General features: G+C 49.7%; 2 protein-coding genes across 2 annotated transcripts in view; one reads left to right on the top strand and one right to left on the bottom strand.

The window, feature by feature from the left end:
- PCDH12 (protocadherin 12) overlaps nt 1-1,768 on the top strand; it is a 44,915-nt gene extending 43,147 nt beyond the window's left edge. The window contains exon 4 of the mRNA XM_050962999.1: nt 562-1,768. Coding sequence (XP_050818956.1) covers nt 562-995 — 434 coding nt within the window. The 3' untranslated portion in view covers nt 996-1,768. The remainder of the gene's footprint in view (nt 1-561) is intronic.
- Nucleotides 1-20,640, bottom strand: part of DELE1 (DAP3 binding cell death enhancer 1) — a 35,323-nt gene that overhangs the window by 9,045 nt on the left and 5,638 nt on the right. Inside the window, exons 3-10 of the mRNA XM_050963217.1 lie at nt 15,176-15,296; nt 13,818-13,953; nt 13,231-13,374; nt 10,200-10,261; nt 8,044-8,161; nt 7,342-7,484; nt 4,935-5,093; nt 4,586-4,690 (exon numbers count right to left, since the gene is read on the bottom strand). Of these exons, the coding sequence (XP_050819174.1) occupies nt 4,586-4,690; nt 4,935-5,093; nt 7,342-7,484; nt 8,044-8,161; nt 10,200-10,261; nt 13,231-13,374; nt 13,818-13,953; nt 15,176-15,296 (988 nt within the window). The remainder of the gene's footprint in view (nt 1-4,585; nt 4,691-4,934; nt 5,094-7,341; nt 7,485-8,043; nt 8,162-10,199; nt 10,262-13,230; nt 13,375-13,817; nt 13,954-15,175; nt 15,297-20,640) is intronic.

The following is a 20,640-nucleotide window of genomic DNA, read 5'->3' as shown; positions in this document are numbered from 1 at the left end:
TGGCATAGCTCCATACGACTGCCAGTTTGCAGTACGGATAGGGGTAATAGTCCTCCCCCTCCATTCCCACAACAAACTGAACTCTTTTCTTCCTGACGCTTACCCAATCTATAAAGGTCCTGGTCCCTCCGTTTTCACCAGTAGTAGTGAACTGCCCTAACCACATCAGAACAGCTTCCTGGTGCACTTTACAGATCAATCCAGGTGAAACTGGATCCTGCTCCAAGAGCAGCCACTTGGTCCAACAACCACACCTGGATGTCAATCAACGTGTGGTCGGAGTACACCATCTTCCACAATGTCACCCGGAGCGGCAGAAACATGCACTGTACCAGGAATCATCATGGAAGTAGGACCAGGCAGGCATTCAGCAGACTCCGGCCTAGTGCCTGGAATGTATCAAGCTCTTGAGTTCAAATGCAAGAGGGCTAAAGACAAGGACAATCATTCCAGGAGGGTTCGCTGTACATGCCCCTTCTACAAGGAGCTTGTCAGGATGCTGTCATGGGCTCCTAGTACAGAGTCTGGAGTGGCTCACAATCCTCTCCTCCATCTCCCCAGCCTCCTTGTCTGTCAGGATGTTGATGAGGGCAAGTGCAAGGAAGCAGCAGGGACCACGGAGGATGTCCTGGAAGACCCAGCAGATGAGGAGCATGTTGTTCTGCACCACCTGGATGAGCCAGTTAAGGAAGTCCCCCAATCAACCCAAAGTTGACCCTGCATGGCGGCAGGAACCAGAACCCCAGGCTGGTAAAGTACAACAGCCTTCCACCCTCTTCATGAATCTCCCTTCTTACTCCATTGCTGCAATCCTGATTTTAAGATCAAAGGCATTTGCAGTACTGTGCACTGACTTTTCCTCCAGGGATACTATGCCATGCATTACTACATCTGCATGTTTGAACTGTCATGCTGAAATCATGGCACTGTCATGCCCTGGCCTCTCACACAAAACTTCCAACTTTCTCTCCTCCATCCAGGCCACCCCACCCTGACAGTTATCAATCAATGATTTTACTCATTTCTGATAAATCACTATTATGCATTTGGCTACAAGTTTTTCTTAAAAAGAGATTATTAAAGAAAAACACTGCTCCTGTGTCTGTGTGTTTCTCAGCCAGTGGTAAGGTTGCAATGGTCCCAGCACTGAGAAGACTGGGAGATGGGAGTGGGTGGGTTACACAGCTCCTGACTGGGGAAGGGAAAGTTGTAGAAAACTTATAGTTGGTTGTCTAAAGTTAGACACAGCTGTCTTTTGTCCCCTGGGAGATTACACAGTTTCAGTGCTTCTCCCACCCCACTGATCTTACTGCCCCTTTACAAGTAGGAGACAAGCAGACAGGGCCGGGGAGTTAGGTTCGGGAACGAAGGGAACAGAACACAGTTGTAGAAAACTTTTGTTGTCTGTAGGAAAATTAGTCACAGCAGTCCTTTCTTCTTTGGCAGATTACAATTTTTTTTACCATCCCTGAAGTCTGGGCTCTCTCTGCACTAAGGCATGCTGCACAAGCTGGGGAAAAAGGGAACAGGAGGATATGGTCTGGTAGCTGGATAAACACAGTGCAGGGTCCCTTTGCAGAGGAAAGGTGAGGGGCTTGCAGTGCTTGTCAAGCTGTCCTGCAGTGACTCAAGACCATGAGTACCAACCTCAGGGAAGACTGTTAAGAAAAAGGGCACAAACCCCACATTGGTTTTGAGTTCTCTACTTAGATTTCACCACTCAAGTGTGAACTCCTCAAGAACGATAACCTAAACTACAGCCTTAACATGGAGTTACAGACAGTCCCCTTGGGTGCTCTGATCTATCTTGCTACCCGGAGCCTGCCTTTGTGACAGATGGTCCCTTACACCAAAGATCACAGCAATATTCAGGTTATATCCAGTCTCAAAGGACCAGTCACTTACCGTGGTCAATTGCACATTCAATTCAATTTCACACTGAAGACAAAGCTTGTAGCCAGTCCTATAATAAACTAGCTAAAGATTTATTAACTATTAAAAGGAAATAGGAGCGTTATTCAAAAGGTTTAACATATATACATAAAAATCAGTTCCAATCTTAAGTTTCAAAAAGTAACAGAAGCTGCTGTAATAAGCAAGCTCTATGTGTTCGTTTGGGCTAACCCAGGCCAAACACTGGGGATCTTTTGTTTATGCTTAGTAATCCTTGCCCCTCGGAAACTAAGCAGCATAAAAGATACAGTTCCTCCTTGTTAGTGCTTTTATTCCTTCCCCACTTCTGCTTTAAGTTGCAAATTTGGCTGTTGGAAAGAATTCACTTGTTTGTCTCCCCTTCATGGGGGAGGAAGGGGGCAGAAAAAGGCAATCAACAAAGTCTTTTGTCCTCTGATGTTCCAAAGCAGTTCACTGATGGGCCTCCTTTGCTGGGCAACAGGTAACACCTCTTGCTGGAAACTATTTCACACTCAGTGTCTCTTTCCTTCTCTTTGATTTACATACAGAGCAAACTACCTGAAGGGGGATTCTAAAGAGGATGGAGCTCGGCTGTTCTCAGTGATGGCAGATGACAAAACAAAGAGCAATGCTCTCAAATACCAGTGGGGGAGGTCTACATTGGATATTAGGAAAAACTATTTCACTAGGACAGTGGGTTACCTAGGGAGGTAGTGGAATCTCCTTCCTTAAAGGTTTTTAAGGCCCAGCTTGACAAAGCCTCTGAATAGGATGATTTAGTTGGGACTGGTCCTGCTTTGAGCAGGGGGTTGGGACCACATGACCTCCAGAGGTCTCTTCCAACCCTAATCTTTTATGAGTCTATGAAACACTTAAACATTACCTTAGAACAGAGGGTACAGGTATTATAAGTGAGATTAATGCAAGCAGCAGCTTAAAAGCATTTAATAAAGTCTGAAAACTAAACACATTCTTATAATTCTAATACCTATTTTAACAGTATCAACACACTGGTGGAGCCAAACTGGTTCCAGCTATATATTGATCAGTGTTCAGTTGAGACCTACAGGCCTTGGCACAAGCTGGTGCCTGGTCCGCCAGCATCACAGTGCTGATTTGAAACACCAGGGAACCAAAGTGACTGGGGCTTTAGGAAAAATACAGGTAGGCTGATGAACTGATTGGTTTGGTAGAAACTGGAGGACACCTTTGATGGATTTTAGGGTGCGAGCATAGGTATCACCTTGTCCTTAGAGGGCACCACATAGGTTGGGTGAACCAGTAGTGCCTGTATCTCAGACTTTCCAGGCCAATGTGATTTCCAGAAGGAATTCAGTCTTCAGTGCGAGAAATGATGATACCCTGACAATGACTGGGGCGGAGTGTCACATTGATGTCCCAGTATGGAGGTGGTTCCTGAAGAAGTCAGAATGTTATAACTGTAGGTGAGAGACATGGTAAAGTACTGTCTGATGGGTGGAAGGCTGAAATCTCAGTGGGTCAAACAGCATCTGGCTCAGACTCAGGGCAGGATGCAGAATCTGGCTTTACCCATGAGACAGCAGATCCAGGCTGGACCAAAGAATCCAGCAGATTGGAAAAGGCCATATTGGGAAGAGACCAGCACCGTTGCCTGGTCCACTGCCTGGCAACGAGGACTGGGGGCTGCCTGGTTTCAGTCCAGGAGGAGTGGGTCTGCTAGAGACCCAGGGCTGTTTCTGCCCGAGGAGCAGAGCTGGCTGCAGCTGGCATTCTGCGCTATTGCACCAGAGTGGCTCCCCATCCCAAGATCTGAGCACTGGTTAGTGAATGTCTGAGCACTCCCTGCTGTGGCAACATCCCAAGCAGCTCTCTGTCCAGAAAAGGTGAGAAGTGGTGAGTCTGATGTGATGATGGACACACCATCATGTGATGTGAGCCAGCTGAGACTGAGGCCACGTCTACACTATAGCATAAAATTGAAATTATTAAAACCAGTTTTATAAAACTGGCTTTATAAAATCGATTTTACGCGTCCACACTAGGGCACATTAATTCGGTGGTGTGCGTCCATGGTCCTAGGCTACCATCGATTTCCGGAGCGGTACACTCTGGGTAGCTCAGTAAAAGAATGAGACCAATAACTTTGATTTCCGTCCACACTAACCCTAAATCGATATAATAATATCGATTTTAGGGTTACTCCTCTCGTTGGGGAGTACAGAAATCGATTTTAAGAGCCCTTAAAATCGATTTAAAGTGCCTTGTAGTGTGGACGGGTACAGCGTTAAATCGATTTAACGCTGTTTAAATCGATTTAACACTGTAGCGTGGACCAGGCCAGACACTGACCTCTGGCAGTGAGACCTGCCCTTTGCCTTCTGGTTGCCTTTGTGCAGATTGTTGTTGGGGGTCTCTGCTTGGCAGCTGAAAGGGGCATGGAATATAAAAGGCTCCTGGTGTCAGAATCCACAGTTCGAGACCAAGACCTTGACATCAACTCCTGGATGTTTGAAATTGGGGAGGAGCCCCCTTTGAGGGCCCGTCGACAGCTGGCTCCTCCAGCCTCTCTCCTTGTTTGAGCTTAGTAAAGGCCTAATCCAAGGGGAATCAATGATGACAGAAAAGGCACTGAGTGTGCATGTCCACCATAGGCCTAGCACCATAGTGGGAGCAGGGGGCTTGGACTTACCTGAACAAAGAGCTGCACACTGGAGTGGGGAAAGCTCACCACAACTCTGACACACAGGAGCCAGAAAAACCTAGCATAGTGCCAAACCCCAAGGCTTCTACACACCTAAAAATACAAGGGCAGGAACAAACCTTGCTGAGAAGGTGACGCTAATGTGTCACTGCAGCTAGCTGACTCTGGCATGCCGGTATACTGGGGGCGGGGGTAGCAAGGACACAAGCAGGGTTTTCCCAACCCCATGGACACTGCCCTACAGAGGACCCGGTGTTGTGCAGAGGGGGTTCCCTGGTGGCTCCATGCTACTCAAACGCTCAGCCTTAGCAATAATTCATGTGCTATAGAAACTCACCTCCACTAGCCCTGCTGCTGCTGCCTGCTCTAGCAGAGTCACAGCCTTCTGCACGTTAGCCCCTTCAGCTTTGAGCCCATGGCGTAAAAGGAACCTGGCATAGCGGTACTGGGCCATAGGGTGCCCGTTGCTGGCTGCACGATGGTAATAGAGAGCTGCCTGGAAACAGAGAAACACCATCACGAGTGCCCGGAGGTATGTGTGCCAGGCTGTATTGTCCCAGGCATCGTTGTGAGGAGGCTGCCACTCTCCAATACTTACCCAGACTGGCAAGGACACCATAGCATGCATCTGCATCCAAACCCTCTTGCCGGTTCTCATCACAAGCTATGCATACTCCCCCAGGCAGCCATTAGCAGAAATACCCTCCTTACCTGTGCAGCCTCCTTTATACTCAGTGCCCTGCAGATCCCAGACATGCACCAGATTTAGTTGGGGAATGGTCCTGCTTTGAGCAGGAGGTTGGACCAGATGACCTCCTGAGGTCCCTTCCAACTCTGATATTCTATGATTCTATGAAACATAAGACTATTCGGGTGAGACTGCTTCTCAGGTATGATCGTCAGGGAGAGAACTGACTATGGGAGACATGCAGCCTCTCCCCAAGTGTGCACTATCCCTCAAGAACAACCCAACCCCAAGCACACACAGCACATGCCTGCACCACTGCCCTATACACAATCATACCCATCCTGCCATCCAAATGCCATCACATTACAGCTCTGTGCTAGCTGCAGCAACTGCTCATGTAGGAGAGTGAAAGTAGGGATGTGGGATGATTGGCAGCTGGGGACTGTACCCATTCCCTCTTTTCCTAGCCACAACTCCTATTCCATAGGGGGTGGCATAGGGCCAGCTACACCAAAGATTCTTCTATGCTTTGGGACTGACACAATGCCCAACTAAGCTGGTTTTGCAGTTCCTTTGCACCAGCTGAGTGGCACAAAATAGCCACAGCAGGGGCACTCCTATGAACAGTGCTTCCCTAGGTTCAAGATGTGGATCTCAGTGCACCCACACAAAGCTGCTGGGAGGTGGTCCAGGCAGGACATGGTTCCTGCACATGTGGTGGTGTTTTACATATGTACCATATGGTAACAGGATTCCCCAGTACTCTCCCAGCCACTACTAATGCTGCATACATAAGTGTATGGAACAGGGCCTGGGAAGGTATGTTTGAAAAAGACAGGGCTGCAAAGGAGCCCAGTCTTCTCCCATGAGGGGCAGTCTTCCCAAGGCACCCATACCATTAAAGCCTACACTGGCACACATGCAGCCTTAGCTTTAGCATTTCCCGATGGGAAGGTGTTTGACTCTGCAGCCCTAACCTTCCCTCCTAGGAGTTTCCTGGCTGGAATAATTAATATTTTGCGTTTATGTGTACAATACCTCCCACTAGAGCCCTGCAACAGGACTGGAATCCTGCAGGTCCTGTAGGACACGCTGCCATAATAGCAGGAGTGGGATAAAAATTCAAAGAACAATGCGGGAGCGGGTGGTAGTGGGTACTGCAGGGCGGGATGGGAGCAGGATTAAAAAAACAGTCCTCCATCACCACAAACATAAACACCTCAGCCAGCAGTGGCTGCTCTCTGGCTACCAGCTCTGAAGTGCAGCAGTACAGAAGAAAGGGAGAGCCTCCATTGCCAACCTATCTCTGGAGATGGCAGGGCGTGGGGGCCTTCCATCCCCTTAGCATGATAATACAGAGGCTCTTCAGCCATTTGCATGGAGGGCTCTTCAGCCATTTGCATGGAGTTTCTAATCCCTTTGCATGGGGAAGGGAAGACACAGGGGCTGCTCATCCCTTCACAGGTGTGCATGAGGACTCTAAGCTTTCTGTATGGGCGATTTGGGCTGGTTGGATGGTCCCCATTCCATTGCAAGAGGATGTAGGGAGTGGGTGGGTGCCAGTGGGGAAACATCTGCTGAGAGCAGCACATCCAGCCATTGCTGGGACAATTTTAGAGCTCTGCAGTGGGACTGGAATTCCACGGGTCCCACAGGATCCACTGGTATAATAGCAGGAGTGGGATACAAATTCAAGAAATAATATGAGAGTGGGTGGGAGTGGGTACTGCGGCTCTGAACAGTGGGATTAAAAAAATAGTCCCGCACAGGGCTCTACTTCCTACTCCAGGATTTCTGAGGGCCCCCACACACACCCAAGTGTTGCAGGGTGCCCCTGCACTGACAGGCATTCACCGACGCACACTAGGGCATACATGGGAACAGCACCTTGCTCCCTGAGGCAAGGGACTTTGGAGCAAAGTGTCTCACAGGCGCTCCCTCCCAATCACTGCTCCTACTCATGCTGTGTGGAACAAGGCTAATAGCGCTCCCCCAGCCTCCTGGTAGTACAGGGATGTGTGTGTGTGTGTGTGTGTCTCTGCATGCCACCAGGTACCTTTGTCGGGTCTTTCTCCGTGCCTCTGCCATGCTCATAACACAGGCCCACGTTAAACTGGGCTTTGCTGTAGCCACGATCTGCTGCCAGCTTGAAGCAGGAATAGGCTGCCCTGTAGTGGCCATCACTCACACTCTCAATCCCTGGGGAGGGAACAGTGCATGTTCAGCAAAGCAGCACAAAGGCAGCAGGCAGGACAGGGTCATGGAGCTCATCATGCCCCACCCATGGCAGCTGGCCTCACTGCACCCTGCCAAGTTTGCCAACTCTTGGCCCTGCCCCACCTCAAGCCATACAGTTTAGGAGGTGGGAGGGACCAATGACCCGACCCTATGTTGGGGGAGGGGTTCTCTGGCCTCACACCAGCCTCTCCAATGCTCCAGGTTCCCTGTCATTTCATTTCCCAGAGTTCATTGCAAAGCAGGGTGAATGCCCGTAAGAGGTGGTACAGAAGAATCTGAAAAGCCTGACAATGGTTGCAGGAACCCCACCCTCTGGACAGGTAATGGGACCGTGACAACAGCCAACTCACACAAACAACACCTGGGAACCATTACTAGTGCTGCAGATTCCATAGACTAGAATAGCAAGAGGCTTCCCAACATATTTGAAATCCTCCAAAAAGGAGAGGGTGTGTGGGTGTCTCTGTCTCTATTCCTGCTATCTGCAGTTTAGGACACAATGAAGCCTGGTCCACGTTACCAAGGATATTGAGTGCAATGGAAACGCTGACCCGGAACACCTGCTGCAGCTGGGTAGCTGCTTCCTCCAGGCGTTCCTGCTGTGCTGGCTTCCCCTGTAGAGTGGAAAATGACAGCCCCTAGGAGAGAAGAGAATTAGAGGAGTGTTAGCAACCCCCCTAAGTCTCATGACAGCTCATGTCATGGCTGCCAGAGCACCTCCCTCACATTAGGGCCACGTTATACCAAACTAGAGTGTCATGGCGTTTGTGCTTTAAGAGGTGACAAAAACCTCCCCACCAGCCCCATCAGGCCAAGGAGCTGTCTCAACACCCCCATCCTTCTCAGCACCCTCAGGCCAGGGAGCTGCATCAAAGCATCCCCAACCTGAAACAGGATCCTCAGGCCAGGTAAGCCACCTCAACACTCTCCTAGCCCACTCAAATAGCCCCTGCAAGCCAGAGGTTGCAGCTCAACATTTCCTGGGTTCCATGCAGGCTCCTCAGACTGGGCTAGCCGCATAGATGTTCCCCCAGCACAGTGCCATCTAGACCCTTCTCCAACCCAGGGCAGATCCCTCAGGCCAGGGGAGCGCTGCAGCAGCTCCATAGAATCCAGGAGAGCCCTGAAAAGGCAGTCAGTAACTCTCCCATACAAAAATACTACCCGCTCCTCCCCTTCCCAGATCAGGTTCAGCAGCATAGGCAGCATCTCCCTACAGCAAACATGGAACAGCCCATTTCCTGGTACTCTAAATCATTCAAACTTAAATAGCCTATCAGCTAAATAAATCCTTCCCCATTGTCCTTGTTTAAGGCTTTTTCCAAACATCCCTGCTAATTAGCAGTTTCTCCTAATTTGCCTTAGTCAGGAGTGGGAGGGACTCAGGCTCGGAGTAATTGATTCCTAGTATCTATAATACAGTCTGGTGCCACCAAGTGGCAGCAGTGCACACTTCAGCTAATTTCAGATTAGCTCCATGCTACTATTTACAATGCAGTTCTAATCAGGAGAGGAAGGATGGAGAGGCCCCTTCTCATCCAGCAGGTTTGCTTTCCACCTGTCAGTCAGAGCAACCCTCAGCAAACAGAAATATAGGGATCTTTTCACTCCTGCAAGCCCTACAAAGCCAGCCCAGCCATGGAACAGGGAGCTGGGTCCATCCCTGTGGGACCTGCAGAACTAGCCCAGCAACAGAACAGGGAGTTAGGTCCATCTCTCAGGGCCCTGCAGAGCCAGCTCAGCCACAGAGGAGGGAAAAAATAGTGCAGAAGTATGTAATTAAAGACCGTACAATAATACAGATACAGGAAGAGGTCTTGAACTAAGGCAGTCTTGATTCTGATATTTCCTAATTTTCTGTGCTTGAGTTTGCAACCTTAATGTTATTTGAGTGCACTTTGTGTGATATGTACGTACAATGGCGTCCTGATCAATGTTCCCTCTAATTTTTTACATCCATGTGTGGAATGAATTTTGTTATGTGCACCAATATGGAGGTGATGTGCAGCAGAGGTGGGGCTGAGTGGTTCAGTGTGGGAGGGGCTCAGGGCTGGGGCAAAGGGTTGGGGTGCAGGCTCTGGGGTGGGACCGGGGATTAGGGGTTTGAGGTGTGGGAGGGGGCTCAGGGCTGGATCAGAGGGTTCAGTGCAGGGGGGGTGAGGGCTCTGACTGGGGGCTCTGAGGTGGGGCCAGGGATGCGGGGCTTGGGGGTGCAGGCTGCTATGGGGGAGAGGTGCCTTTCCCCACTGTGACAGCTCTGGGGCTGGGGCCATGGGAGAGGTGCTTCTCCCTGCTGCAGCCCTGCATGCCCCCTACCTCACTCTTCTCCAGTCCAGGCCCCTGTGGCTGAACACCTGCATGGCCCTTGATAGTCTGCAGGGCGGCTGTGCAGCTTAGGTCCTGATCCTGACTGGGCCCTATTGGTGGCACGTTCCCACAACACTAGTGGCATCCCTCCTAGGGAAGGATGCCACTACACACAATCTGCAGGATGCCACTACACACAATCTGTGGAAAGGGGGCAGAAGTGCCATAGCTATGACTCCTGCTCTGTGGCTATGACTCTCCAGGGATATGGTGCATCAGCCAGGCTGTACTGGAAAGAGCACTGACTATGTGATTTGGGACAAGCTCCTCCTAATGCCAAAGACCCACAGAGAAACAAAGAGACTGTACCTGTACACTGCAGTAGGCTGGCCCCAGGCTGGTGCTGCAGCTCTCAGGGAATGAATGCTCCTCTGCAAGGAGAGATCAGAGTAAGGCATGGGCCTGAGACAGACCAGTAATCCTGCAACCCTTCTTCCTCCCTCCTTCCACTCCACTCCACTCTGGAGAACTGGATCCTATCCCTGTTCTGCAACAGAGTTCTTACTGGATACCAGGCAAATCACTGCAACCAAACTTTCACACCATTGTGTGTTCCTCATTTCCTGGGTGCCCAGCCTGAGCCCTTGGGTCTGATTTGCAGAAGCTCTGAGTACTCACAACTGTAACTGAACTCAACAGGAGCTGTGCTTTGAACACATAAAGTGCTATGTAATGCTGTGTACTCTAAAAATAGGCATCCAAAATTAATGAACACTTTTGACTTTAATCTTCCTGTGCCTCATCTGTAAAGCAGAGATAATAACCCCTTACCGCCTTACAGGCATTGTGAATACAAACTGGAGTGTAAAGTGTTCAAACACTGGAGTGACAAGTGCCAGGAAGCAATGAATTCTGCTGTGTTCAGTGTGGGGTTTAGATGGAAGCAGCAAATAAGGCAGAGGCTGCAGTGAGAATATGTACTGAACAGGTAGCTAGCCATTCAGTGAACACCTTCCTGTAGCAGCATTCTGGACTATGTCAACAGCATCCCTCCTCGATGCACTGCTGCTCCAGGACACTCACAGACACAGCCTCACACTCATTGACACCAGGAACTGGAACATATGCTCTAGTTCCAGCTGGAATTGTTTTGGGGAAGTCTCTGGCTTGTGTTGTATAGGGGGTCAGACTAGATCAGTAGTGGGCAATTTGCAGCTCGTCAGAGTAATCCGCTGGTGGGCCGTGTGACAGTTTGTTTACACTGACCGTCCACAGGCATGGTCGTCCGCAGATCCCAGTAGCCGCGGGTCACCGTTCCTGGCCAATGGGAGCTGCAGGAAGCGGTGCGGACTGCAGGGAGGTGCTGGCCGCTGCTTCCCGCAGCTCCATTGACCAGGAATGGTGAACTATGGACACTGGCAGCTGTGGGCAGCCGTGCCTGCGGATGGTCAACGTAAACAAACTGTCTTGTGGCCTGTCAGCAGATTGCCTGATGGGATGTGTGCGGGCCTGCAGGGTGCAGGTTGCCCACCACTACACTAGATGATCGCAATGGTCCCTTCTGGCCTTGGAATCTATGAATCCTCCACTTCTTAGTGACATCAGCTCTCCGCACGGAGAAACTGCCATGATGGGTCATCTGGATTTATGGCTTATTACAACAATTTGTAACCCACTAACACCCTCTTTTTGTCTTATGAGTACAGGGGGGTTAATGGGCCACTTCACCTTGAATGGTTTAACACAAAGTGTGTTAACGACTTATGCTAATCATAGAATCATAAAATATTAGGGTTGGAAGAGACCTCAGGAGGTCATCTAGTCCAACCCCCTGCTCAAAGCAGGACTAATCCCAACTAAATCATCCCAGTCAGGGCTTTGTCAAGCCGGGCCTTAAAAACCTCCAAGGAAGGAGATTCCACCACTTCCCTAGGTAACCCATTCCAGTGCTTCACCACCCTCCTAGTGAAACAGTGTTTCCTAATATCCAACCTAGACCTCCCTCACTGCAACTTGTTCTTGTTCTGTCATCTGCCACCACTGAGAACAGTCTAGATCCATCCTCTTTGGAATCCCGCTTCAGGTAGTTGAAGGCTGCTATCAAATCCCCCCTCACTCTTCTCTCCTGCGGACTAAATAAGCCCAGTTCTCTCAGCCTCTCCTTGTAAGTGATGTGCCCCAGCCCCCTAATCATTTTCATTGCTTTCCGCTGGACTCTCTCCAATTTGTCCACATCCCTTCTGTAGTGGGGGACCAAAACTGGACGCAGTACTCCAGGTGTGGCCTCAACAGTGCCTAATAGAAGGGAATAATCACTTCCCTCGATCTGCTGGCAATGCTCCTACTAATACAGCCCAAAATGCTGTTAGCCTTCTTGGCAACAAGGGCACACTGCTGACTCATATCCAGCTTCTTGTCCACTGTAATCCCCAGGTCCTTTTCTGCAGAACTGCTGCTTAGCCAGCTGGTCCCCAGCCTGTAGCGGTGCATGGGATTCTTCCTTCCTAAGTGCAGGACTCTGTACTTGTCCTTGTTGAACCACATCAGATTTCTTTCTTTTTAAACAATCTGTTGATATACTATTTTGCTGTGACACTAGGAGTTCCTTTTAAAGACCCGAGGAAGAGCTCTGTGGCTCGAAAGCTTGTCTCTCTCACCAGCAGAAGTGGGTCCAGTAAAATATATTATCTCACCCATCTTGTCTCTCTAATATCCTGGGACTGACATGGCTACAACGATAAGACCCAGTGATGGCTTACTGGTAGGTAACCCTCCAACACACACCACTTTTACCACCCCCTACAGCAAACCGTCAGGGGATGCAGCTCTTTTGCAGGTTCAACCCTCCCACAGCAAACTGACAGGCTGCTCATGATCAAAGTTACCTCAAAACCTGGGATAAGGTAAAGCAGTAGGTCTCAAACTTTTTTACTGGTGACCCCTTTCACGTATCAAGCCTCTGAGTGTGACCCCTGTAGTAAATTAAACACCCTTTTTAATATATTTAACACCATTATAAATGCTGGAGGCAAGCGGGGTTTGAGGTGGAGGTTGACAGCTCGCGACCCCCCTTGTAATGACGTTGTGACCCCCTGAGGGGTCCCAACCCCCAGTTTGAGAACCCCTGAGCTAGAGAGATGGGACTCCCTACAATTCTGACTGTGAGGCAGGTTTCTAATTGCTCTTGAGGCTCTTTCCTGGACTCTTTCCAAGTCAACACCCCTTCTGAAGCAAGGACACTAAACTGGACATAGAGTTCCAAGTGCCAAGGCCAATCAAGCCCATCCTCAGTTGCACCATAGGCTCCTTCCCCACCTCCAGGAGACACCTTGGGCTCCTTGAGACTCCCAAAAAATCCCTCTGCCTTGGGTACCCTGCCCCATACACCCTGGTCTGGTACCTGTTTCTGGGCAGAGCTGGTGCTTTCCTTGCCCTGAGGGGATGCCAGAGGATGGATTCTCTGGTGCAGCATCTGGAATCCCTCCCAGCAGGAAGCAGGGCACCTTCTGGTTACTGTGGCAATTGGATGAACCTGCAGCTGGCACTGAAACACAGAAGACAAGCCCAAACACCTGAAAGTCATGCAGGATGTCACCTGTGAGACATGCCTGGGGTCACCCCTCCAAGTTTGGCAGTCCCTGGGGGCCCTGAGCATTTGCTCAGAGCTTTCCCATTTCTGAGCATGAGGCCAAAGGGCAGAAGAAGAGAGAATTCCAGAGTCATGGGCAGGGAACACAAGGAACCTGCTGTGTGTGTCTCAACCCAGAAGGTGCCCAAGCCAGGGTGAAAGGATAGGATGTTTCCCAGCGACATGATCCCCAGGCTCAGAGGACTTCACACCCTGCTGGCTCCCAATTTCAGACTGACAGATACCTTCTGCACAGGGGTAGCACAGCCGTCCTTGTACCCTCACAGCACTTCCACAGCAGAGACCCTCAACCTACAGTCACCCTGGGCCCCTGTTCTCATGCAGGAGGCAGAACTGACCTGAGTGCTGATGAGGCAGCAGAGAAGAGAGGAACCCACCCACTCGGGGATGCCTGTCCTCTCTTCCTGCCCCTGGCACAGGGCTCAACCATGGGATGTGCCTGGCCAACTGCAGAACAAGCACAGCTAGTGCACCCTAAAGGAAGGAAAAGATACATCAGAGTAAACGACCACCCCTTCCTCCAGCACACAGCAATTCCTTTCCATTGGGTGCCCAGACACAGCAGAGCATCCTGCCCACAGCTCCCTGCGATGAATTGGGACTGTTCTTAATGTTTCCTCTGAATCCTGTGTGAGTGCCTCAGTTTCCCCTATACATTTCTTAAGTCTCCAGTGTGCATAAATGGCAGACACTCTGTATCCTGGCAACAAATGGCTGGGGCCCTTCCCCTTGCAAGGGAATAGCTAAAAGTGAACAAAGAGATCAGGTGACCTCCTGGCCTGGGAAAGAGAAAAAGGCCAGAAAGGAGGGGCTGGAGGCGGTTTTTCAGTTGGGAGCTGGCTGGGGACGGGAAGTGAGGGCAGACAGGGTTGTCTGGCTTGCTGGGCCCCAGAATGGACCCATCTGAGGGGTCCCGTTCTCTGTACCTACAAGCTCTGTTTTAGACTGTTTTAGACTGTGTTCCTGTCATCTAATAAACCTCTGTTTTACTGGCTGGCTGAGAGTCACGTCTGACTGCGAAGTGCGGGTGCATGCAGGACCCTCTGGCTTCCCCAGGACCCTGCCTGGGCAGACTCGCTGTGGGAAGCGCACAGAAGGGCATATGATGAATGCTCCAAGATCAGACCCAGGAAAGTGAAGCAGAGTACGCTTCTTACCCTGAAGACAGTCTTCTCCAAGGGAGAGGAGGCTCCCCAAAGTCCTGACTGGCTTTGTGGGGAGCAGTTCCTAACCATCGCCCGGGGACAACGTGACACTTCCCACCTACACAGCATCCCAGCTGCAACTTCCCTCCACAGTGCCACACGCATCCCGTCCACAGCTCCCCAGACATCCCTGACTCCCCACCCCATTCCCTCAGGGCATCTCAGGCTGAGCTCCCCACCTCACTCCCGAAGAGCATTCCATCTGCTGCTCCCTATCCAATTCAGCTAGCCACACCATTCCCACAGGGTGTCCAATCCACACACCTCTGCAGGGCATCTGGGTCACAGTTCCACAGCTACCCATCTAGCCACAGCTTCTTCCCTCCAACTACCCACATCCCTGCAGGAGCTATCTTGATCACAGTTCCCTTCAACCCCCAGCTGCAGCTCTGCCAACTCCCTCTTCACAGGTGCCTTGGCCACAGTCCTTTTATAGAGGCATGCATTGGTTGCAGCCTCCTCCTCCACCACCAGAGGAGACTGTCCCTTACCCAGGTGAAGGCATCGAGGACTGTGTAGTGAGGCTGCAGGTTCAAGAAGGGTCTCTGCGCATTCCCTTGCTCCCAACCATCTCGACCCCGTCTGCTCTGCCAGGCGGCTGAGAGAAAATAACTGGAAAACAAACAATAACGTAAAACTCCTTTCCCTGCAAAACTAGGTGAGATATGAGCTCTCCAGACCACAGTTAAGTCAACCAGAGTTTTCTATTTAGACCTGAATTTTCAAAGGGCTCTACAATGCAAGACAGACAAAGTCTGATTTGAGACCTGAGGATGGGTTTGCAGTGCAAATCTGAGGTCCATCGATGCAGGGGCACAGGAAATACAGGACCTCACCCTCCCTGACCTGCTTTTAAAATTTTCAGATTATGAGGCTTTTGACAAAGACCTGGGGAAAAAACTATGGCCATGAGCCACATAAAACTAGTACAGTAGGACTTCCTGATCCAAATTAGTGTCCAGCACCAAGAACCAGTCTGGTAAACGAATATTTCAAGTTACTGCACTTTCATTCTGGTTCTCCCAGCACTAAACTGAGCTACTATAATTCCGAGACAGCTGACACAGGCCAGATCTGGGTGGTTTACTGCAGTGTAGAGACGTCCCATTCTGGTTCTCCCAGTGGCATACTGAGCTTCTGCATGCAATAATCCGGAGTGGAGACAGGAAGCCACTGCTTATGTTCATTAGTGCTCTCAGTTTTACAGATCAGCCTGAAACTAACTTCAGACCAGGGGTTACGGCACAAACACAAGGTCATTAGGTCAAGTGGTTCCCAGGATAAGGCACTCCCATCCATACACATCCAACAATGACCTGGCTCTGTTTATCAGCCTGTTGTAAAATGTACATGCAGAGTACATGTACTGACTTGAAAATGTGAATGTCAGGTAAGGACCAGGAATAGACTGAAGAGAACAAATCTGGGGGCATTTGCACAGAGGTTCCTGAGAAGCAGCCCCCTCAAAATGACCTTTCTGCAAGAGCAGTGTGGCATGAAAATTGACCTGCCAGTTGAATGCCTGTATAATGTGCTATGCGGGAAACTTAGCATCATTTAAGGGGACTCCCACGCTGTGTCAGGAGAGCAGCTGCCAGCTCAGTTTCTCTGGAGGCTTGCTACTGCAGGTACAGGGACAGAGCTGGCAGCTGTGGGGTCTCGACACCCCTTAAGCCAGCTCCCAGGGAGCCAGCAGTAGGCCATGAGAATGAAACATAACCTCACTCCTTCCTAACCCTGCCATTTTCTCTGTACTCAGCACAGCTCCAACCCACCATTCTCATCCATGTCTCCTGATGCCCATGTCACAGGATGCATCAGGGAGCACCACCAGCAGCTGGTGCGCCACACCTGACACTGACATCTCAGGAGGCTCATGGCTACAGCCGTAGGGATCAGAACTTTAAAAACTTTAAGGCCACTATTAACCAATTCTCCTTCTGTATTCTCGCCAAGCTGGCAGAGGGAATTCAGTGCTGCTGCTTGGCTGCTCCTGCCTCCACAGCACTAACTACAGTTCTGTTATTCACTTCCCTCCCTTTAGGTGGCACCGCTTGGTGCGCTCCCTGAGAGGTACTGGGTGGGAAACAGGGCAAGCAGCAGCAATGTGGGCAGTGGCAGAGGCCGCAGCAATTAGGGACAGTGAGGGGAGCCCAGTGTGAGGGTGGGAAGGAATGCAGAGAAGATAGATCTGGGATGGAGCCATGACTTGGACAGTCTCTGGTGCTGTGGATAAAGCTTAGCCGAGATGCTGGAAGGGCAAGGATTGCAGAAATTTTCTCAGCCAGGGCCGGCTCTAAGATTTTTGCTGCCCCAAGCAAAAAAATTTTCTCACGCCCCCTCGGCCCCGCCCCGACTCCGTCCCTTCCCCGTCCCATTCCAACCCCTTCCCCAAATCCCCAGCCCCGCCTCCTCCCCCAGCCATGCTGCATTTCCCCTCCTACCCCTCCCTCCCAGGCTTGCATGGGAGGAAGGGGGGAGAACCGGAGTGGCGGTGTGCTTGAGGGAGGAGGTGGAGGTGAGCTGGGGGGGAGCGGTTCCTTTGCCCCCCCCGGGTTACTTCCTGTGGCCTTCCCCGTGCCTCCCACCACTGCAGCTCACCTCCGCTCTGCTTCTCCCCGCTCCCTCCCAGGCTTGGCGCAAAGCAGCTGATTCGCGCAGCAAGCCTGGGAGGGAGGGGGGAGAAGCGGAGCAGTGGCGTGCTCAGGGGAGTAGGGGGCAGTGGAGCAGAGGTGAACAGTGAGGGGGGGAGTGGTTCCTCTTCCCACCCCCAGGTTACTTCCAGCGGCCCTTCCCACACACACCCCCACCACAGCTCACCGCCGCTTAGGGCCGGCTCCCATTTTTTTGCACCCCAAGCAAAAAAAGTAAAAGGAGACGAAGTCTCACTTGGAAGTCTCCCTTGGAAAGTGCTGCCCCAAGCACATGCTTGAAGCGCTGGTGCCTAGAGCCGACCTTGAACTCAGAAAAGCCACTAGAGGGCATCTGGGCATTTTCCTGCTCTCTGTTACTCCCTCTGTTCCTGGATTTCATAGTTGCAGCTGTTGCCAAGAGCACTCTTTATTGCCTGGCTTGGCAAGAATGTTCCAGTCCAGCCTTCTCAGGGCTTCTAGGCCCCTGTGCTACTGCTGTATTGCTCTCTGCAGGGCAACGTGCCTGAGGAGGATTCACAAACTGTTGCAGATGCCTGCCTACAAATTAAGCATTGCCTTGTGCCAGCGGCCACACTGATTGCTGATTCCTTTCTAGGTGACATGTGATGTCCTACTTGTGACCTATAAATATGGCTTGAAAACGCCACTCAGCCAATGGCTTAGAGCAATGAAAATGAGGATGAGTAACTGGGCTGAGTTCCCACACTGAAATGGCTTGAGTGCTGGGTTCCGGCATGAGGTGACCTGCTCCAGCAAATCTGCAACCTCTTCTACATTCAGGACAATGCAGGGAGTAGGAAAGTGGAGCGGCTGAGAGCACAAAGCAGAGCAGCAAACTGAGCAGACTGGGACGGGGGCAGATGAGAGGGCCAGATGCGAGAAGCAGAGGTACTGGTGAGGGTCTGTTACTGACCATCAGATAAAACCAGAGGACAGATGGCTACTCCTATCTGTAATGTATAGACAGAAAAACTATGTTGTTTTGAGAGGCCTTTAGTTTAGGAAACATGTTGGAAGGTGTCCTGCAGCCAACAGTAAAACATCATTAATTTCTAAACATTACAATTTTCTAACCCAAAAAGACAACATTGGCTAACCCATCCTGGTTCAGTGGCAAAATAAAGGCAGCAATTAGATATAAAAAAGCAATATATAACAAATGGGTAAAAGGGGAAATAGACAATCATTATGAATCAAAAGTTACGATATGCAGAAATATAAGGGAAGCTAAAGATGGAAAAAATCCATGGTTGACAGGACTTCATATGGACAGTATGAAGGAATTGTTTAAAGTATATTAGGTACAAAAGTATCCAAGCAATGGTGTAGACCTGTCACTATATGGAGATGGTAAAATTGTTAATGATGATGCAGATAAGGCAGAAGCGTTAAATAAATGTTTCTGTTCTGTGTTTGGAAAGAAGGAGAATGACACACTCACATAACGTTAGAATGAGAAAGTACTTTCCAGTACATTAGTAAATAAAAAGGATATTAAACTACATCTACTAAGGACAGATATTTTTAAATCATCTGGCTCAGATAACTTGTAACCAACATTCCTGAAAGGGTTGGCTGAAAATATCTGTTGTCTGCTGATTTTATTTTTTAACAAATCTTAGAATACTGGGGAAACTCCAGAAGACTGGAAGAGTGCTAATGTTGTGTCAATATTGAAAATGGACAAGGGGGAGGATCTGGGTAACTATAGGCCAGTTAGTCTGACATCAGTCTCATACAAAATAATGGAATGCTGAGCTGAGATTCAATGACTAAAGAATTAAAGGAGGATAACACAATTAAGGCCAGTCAAAGTGGTTTATGGAGAATGGATCTTGTCAAGCAAATCTGATTTCATTCTTTGATGAGATAACAAGTTTGGTTGATAGAGGTAACTGCACAGATTTAATGTACTGTTTTTTGTATGGAAAGAGTTTGACTTAGTTCCACTATGATATAACACACCCAGGGCCGGCTCCAGCGTTTTTGCTGCCCCAAGCGGCAAAAAAAAAAAAAAAAAACAAAAATTAAAAAAAATCTGAGACGCAAATACTATGGCAATGGCGCTTCATTCTTTGGGGGCAGTTCGGCGGCAGGTCCTTCCCTCCGAAAGGGACTGAGGGACTTGCCGATGTCCCACCCCTTTCCGCTGGCCACCCCAAGCACCTGCTTGCTGCCCTTGTGCCTGGAGTTGGCCCTGAATACACCCCTATGTTCACACCCAATACGCTATTGTAATAATCTTTGTACAAAGTATGCCCTGTAAGGCATCATTTGAAAACTCAATTTGCCGGTCAGTAGTGTCCTGATAAAATGTGTGGCAACATTGTATATGAAGTTCTAAGATTCCCCCGTATGATGTTATTAAGGCTATGTCTATACTAGCACTTTTGTAGGAAAAACTTCTATCGGTTGGGGTGTGACCGACAGATTTCACTGACAGAAGCGCTGATGTGGACAGCAGTATGTCGGTCGGAGACGGTCTCCTGCTGACACAGCTACTGCCGCTCATTGGTGGTGGTTTAATTATGCCAATGACAGAACTCTCTCCCGTTAGCATAGAGCGGCTACATGGGAGACCTTACAGCGGCACAGCTGCAGCATTACACCTGTGCTGCTGTAAGGTCTGTAGTGCAGCCATATCCTAACACATGTTCCAAATCACACAGCTTTGCCCAGGCAGAAGTCAGGTCTGTCCTAAATAAAAGAAGGAATGTCTGCTTGGCTTAATTTGGATTTAAGTAGTAAATCAAGCAGGGAGAGAAAACAAAGAAGTTCAAAGGTGGAAAAAAGCTCAGCAGGGAATATCCTTCCACACAGACTCTGTCTTCTGGGTCTCAGCTAGAAATGTTTTTCAAGAGGGGACTGAAACTATAAAAAGTTGGGACAAACATCCTAGGCATCCCTCTCTCTCTCCCTGCCTATTGCTTTCTCTGCACCTGAAGAGACAAAGGAGGCAGCTGTTGGATTCCGGGGGAGGGTCCCAACCCGCGAGTTTGGTCAGTAAGAGTGCTGAAAGCATGTGGTTGAGAAAACAAACTATATTAGATTCATAGCAAAGTTAAACTGGGCACCCAGATAGCATTCTACCTTTATTTTTCTTGTAAGCAATTCTGACTTTTACACTTCATTACTTGTACTCTTACAAGCTTTTTCTCTATAGTTAATAAACTTGTTTTAATGTGTTCGCTGAAATGTCCAGGAACACCATTTGGGGTAACAAGTTGTGTGCATATTATTTTTTCAAAAGAAGAACAGACTCAATATATTTGCACTGTACAGGAGATGGCTGGACAGCACAG

The sequence above is a fragment of the Gopherus flavomarginatus genome, chromosome 7 (genome assembly GCF_025201925.1).
Source record: "Gopherus flavomarginatus isolate rGopFla2 chromosome 7, rGopFla2.mat.asm, whole genome shotgun sequence".
NCBI lineage: Eukaryota > Metazoa > Chordata > Testudines > Testudinidae > Gopherus > Gopherus flavomarginatus.
This window is presented reverse-complemented; position numbering and strand designations above follow the sequence as displayed.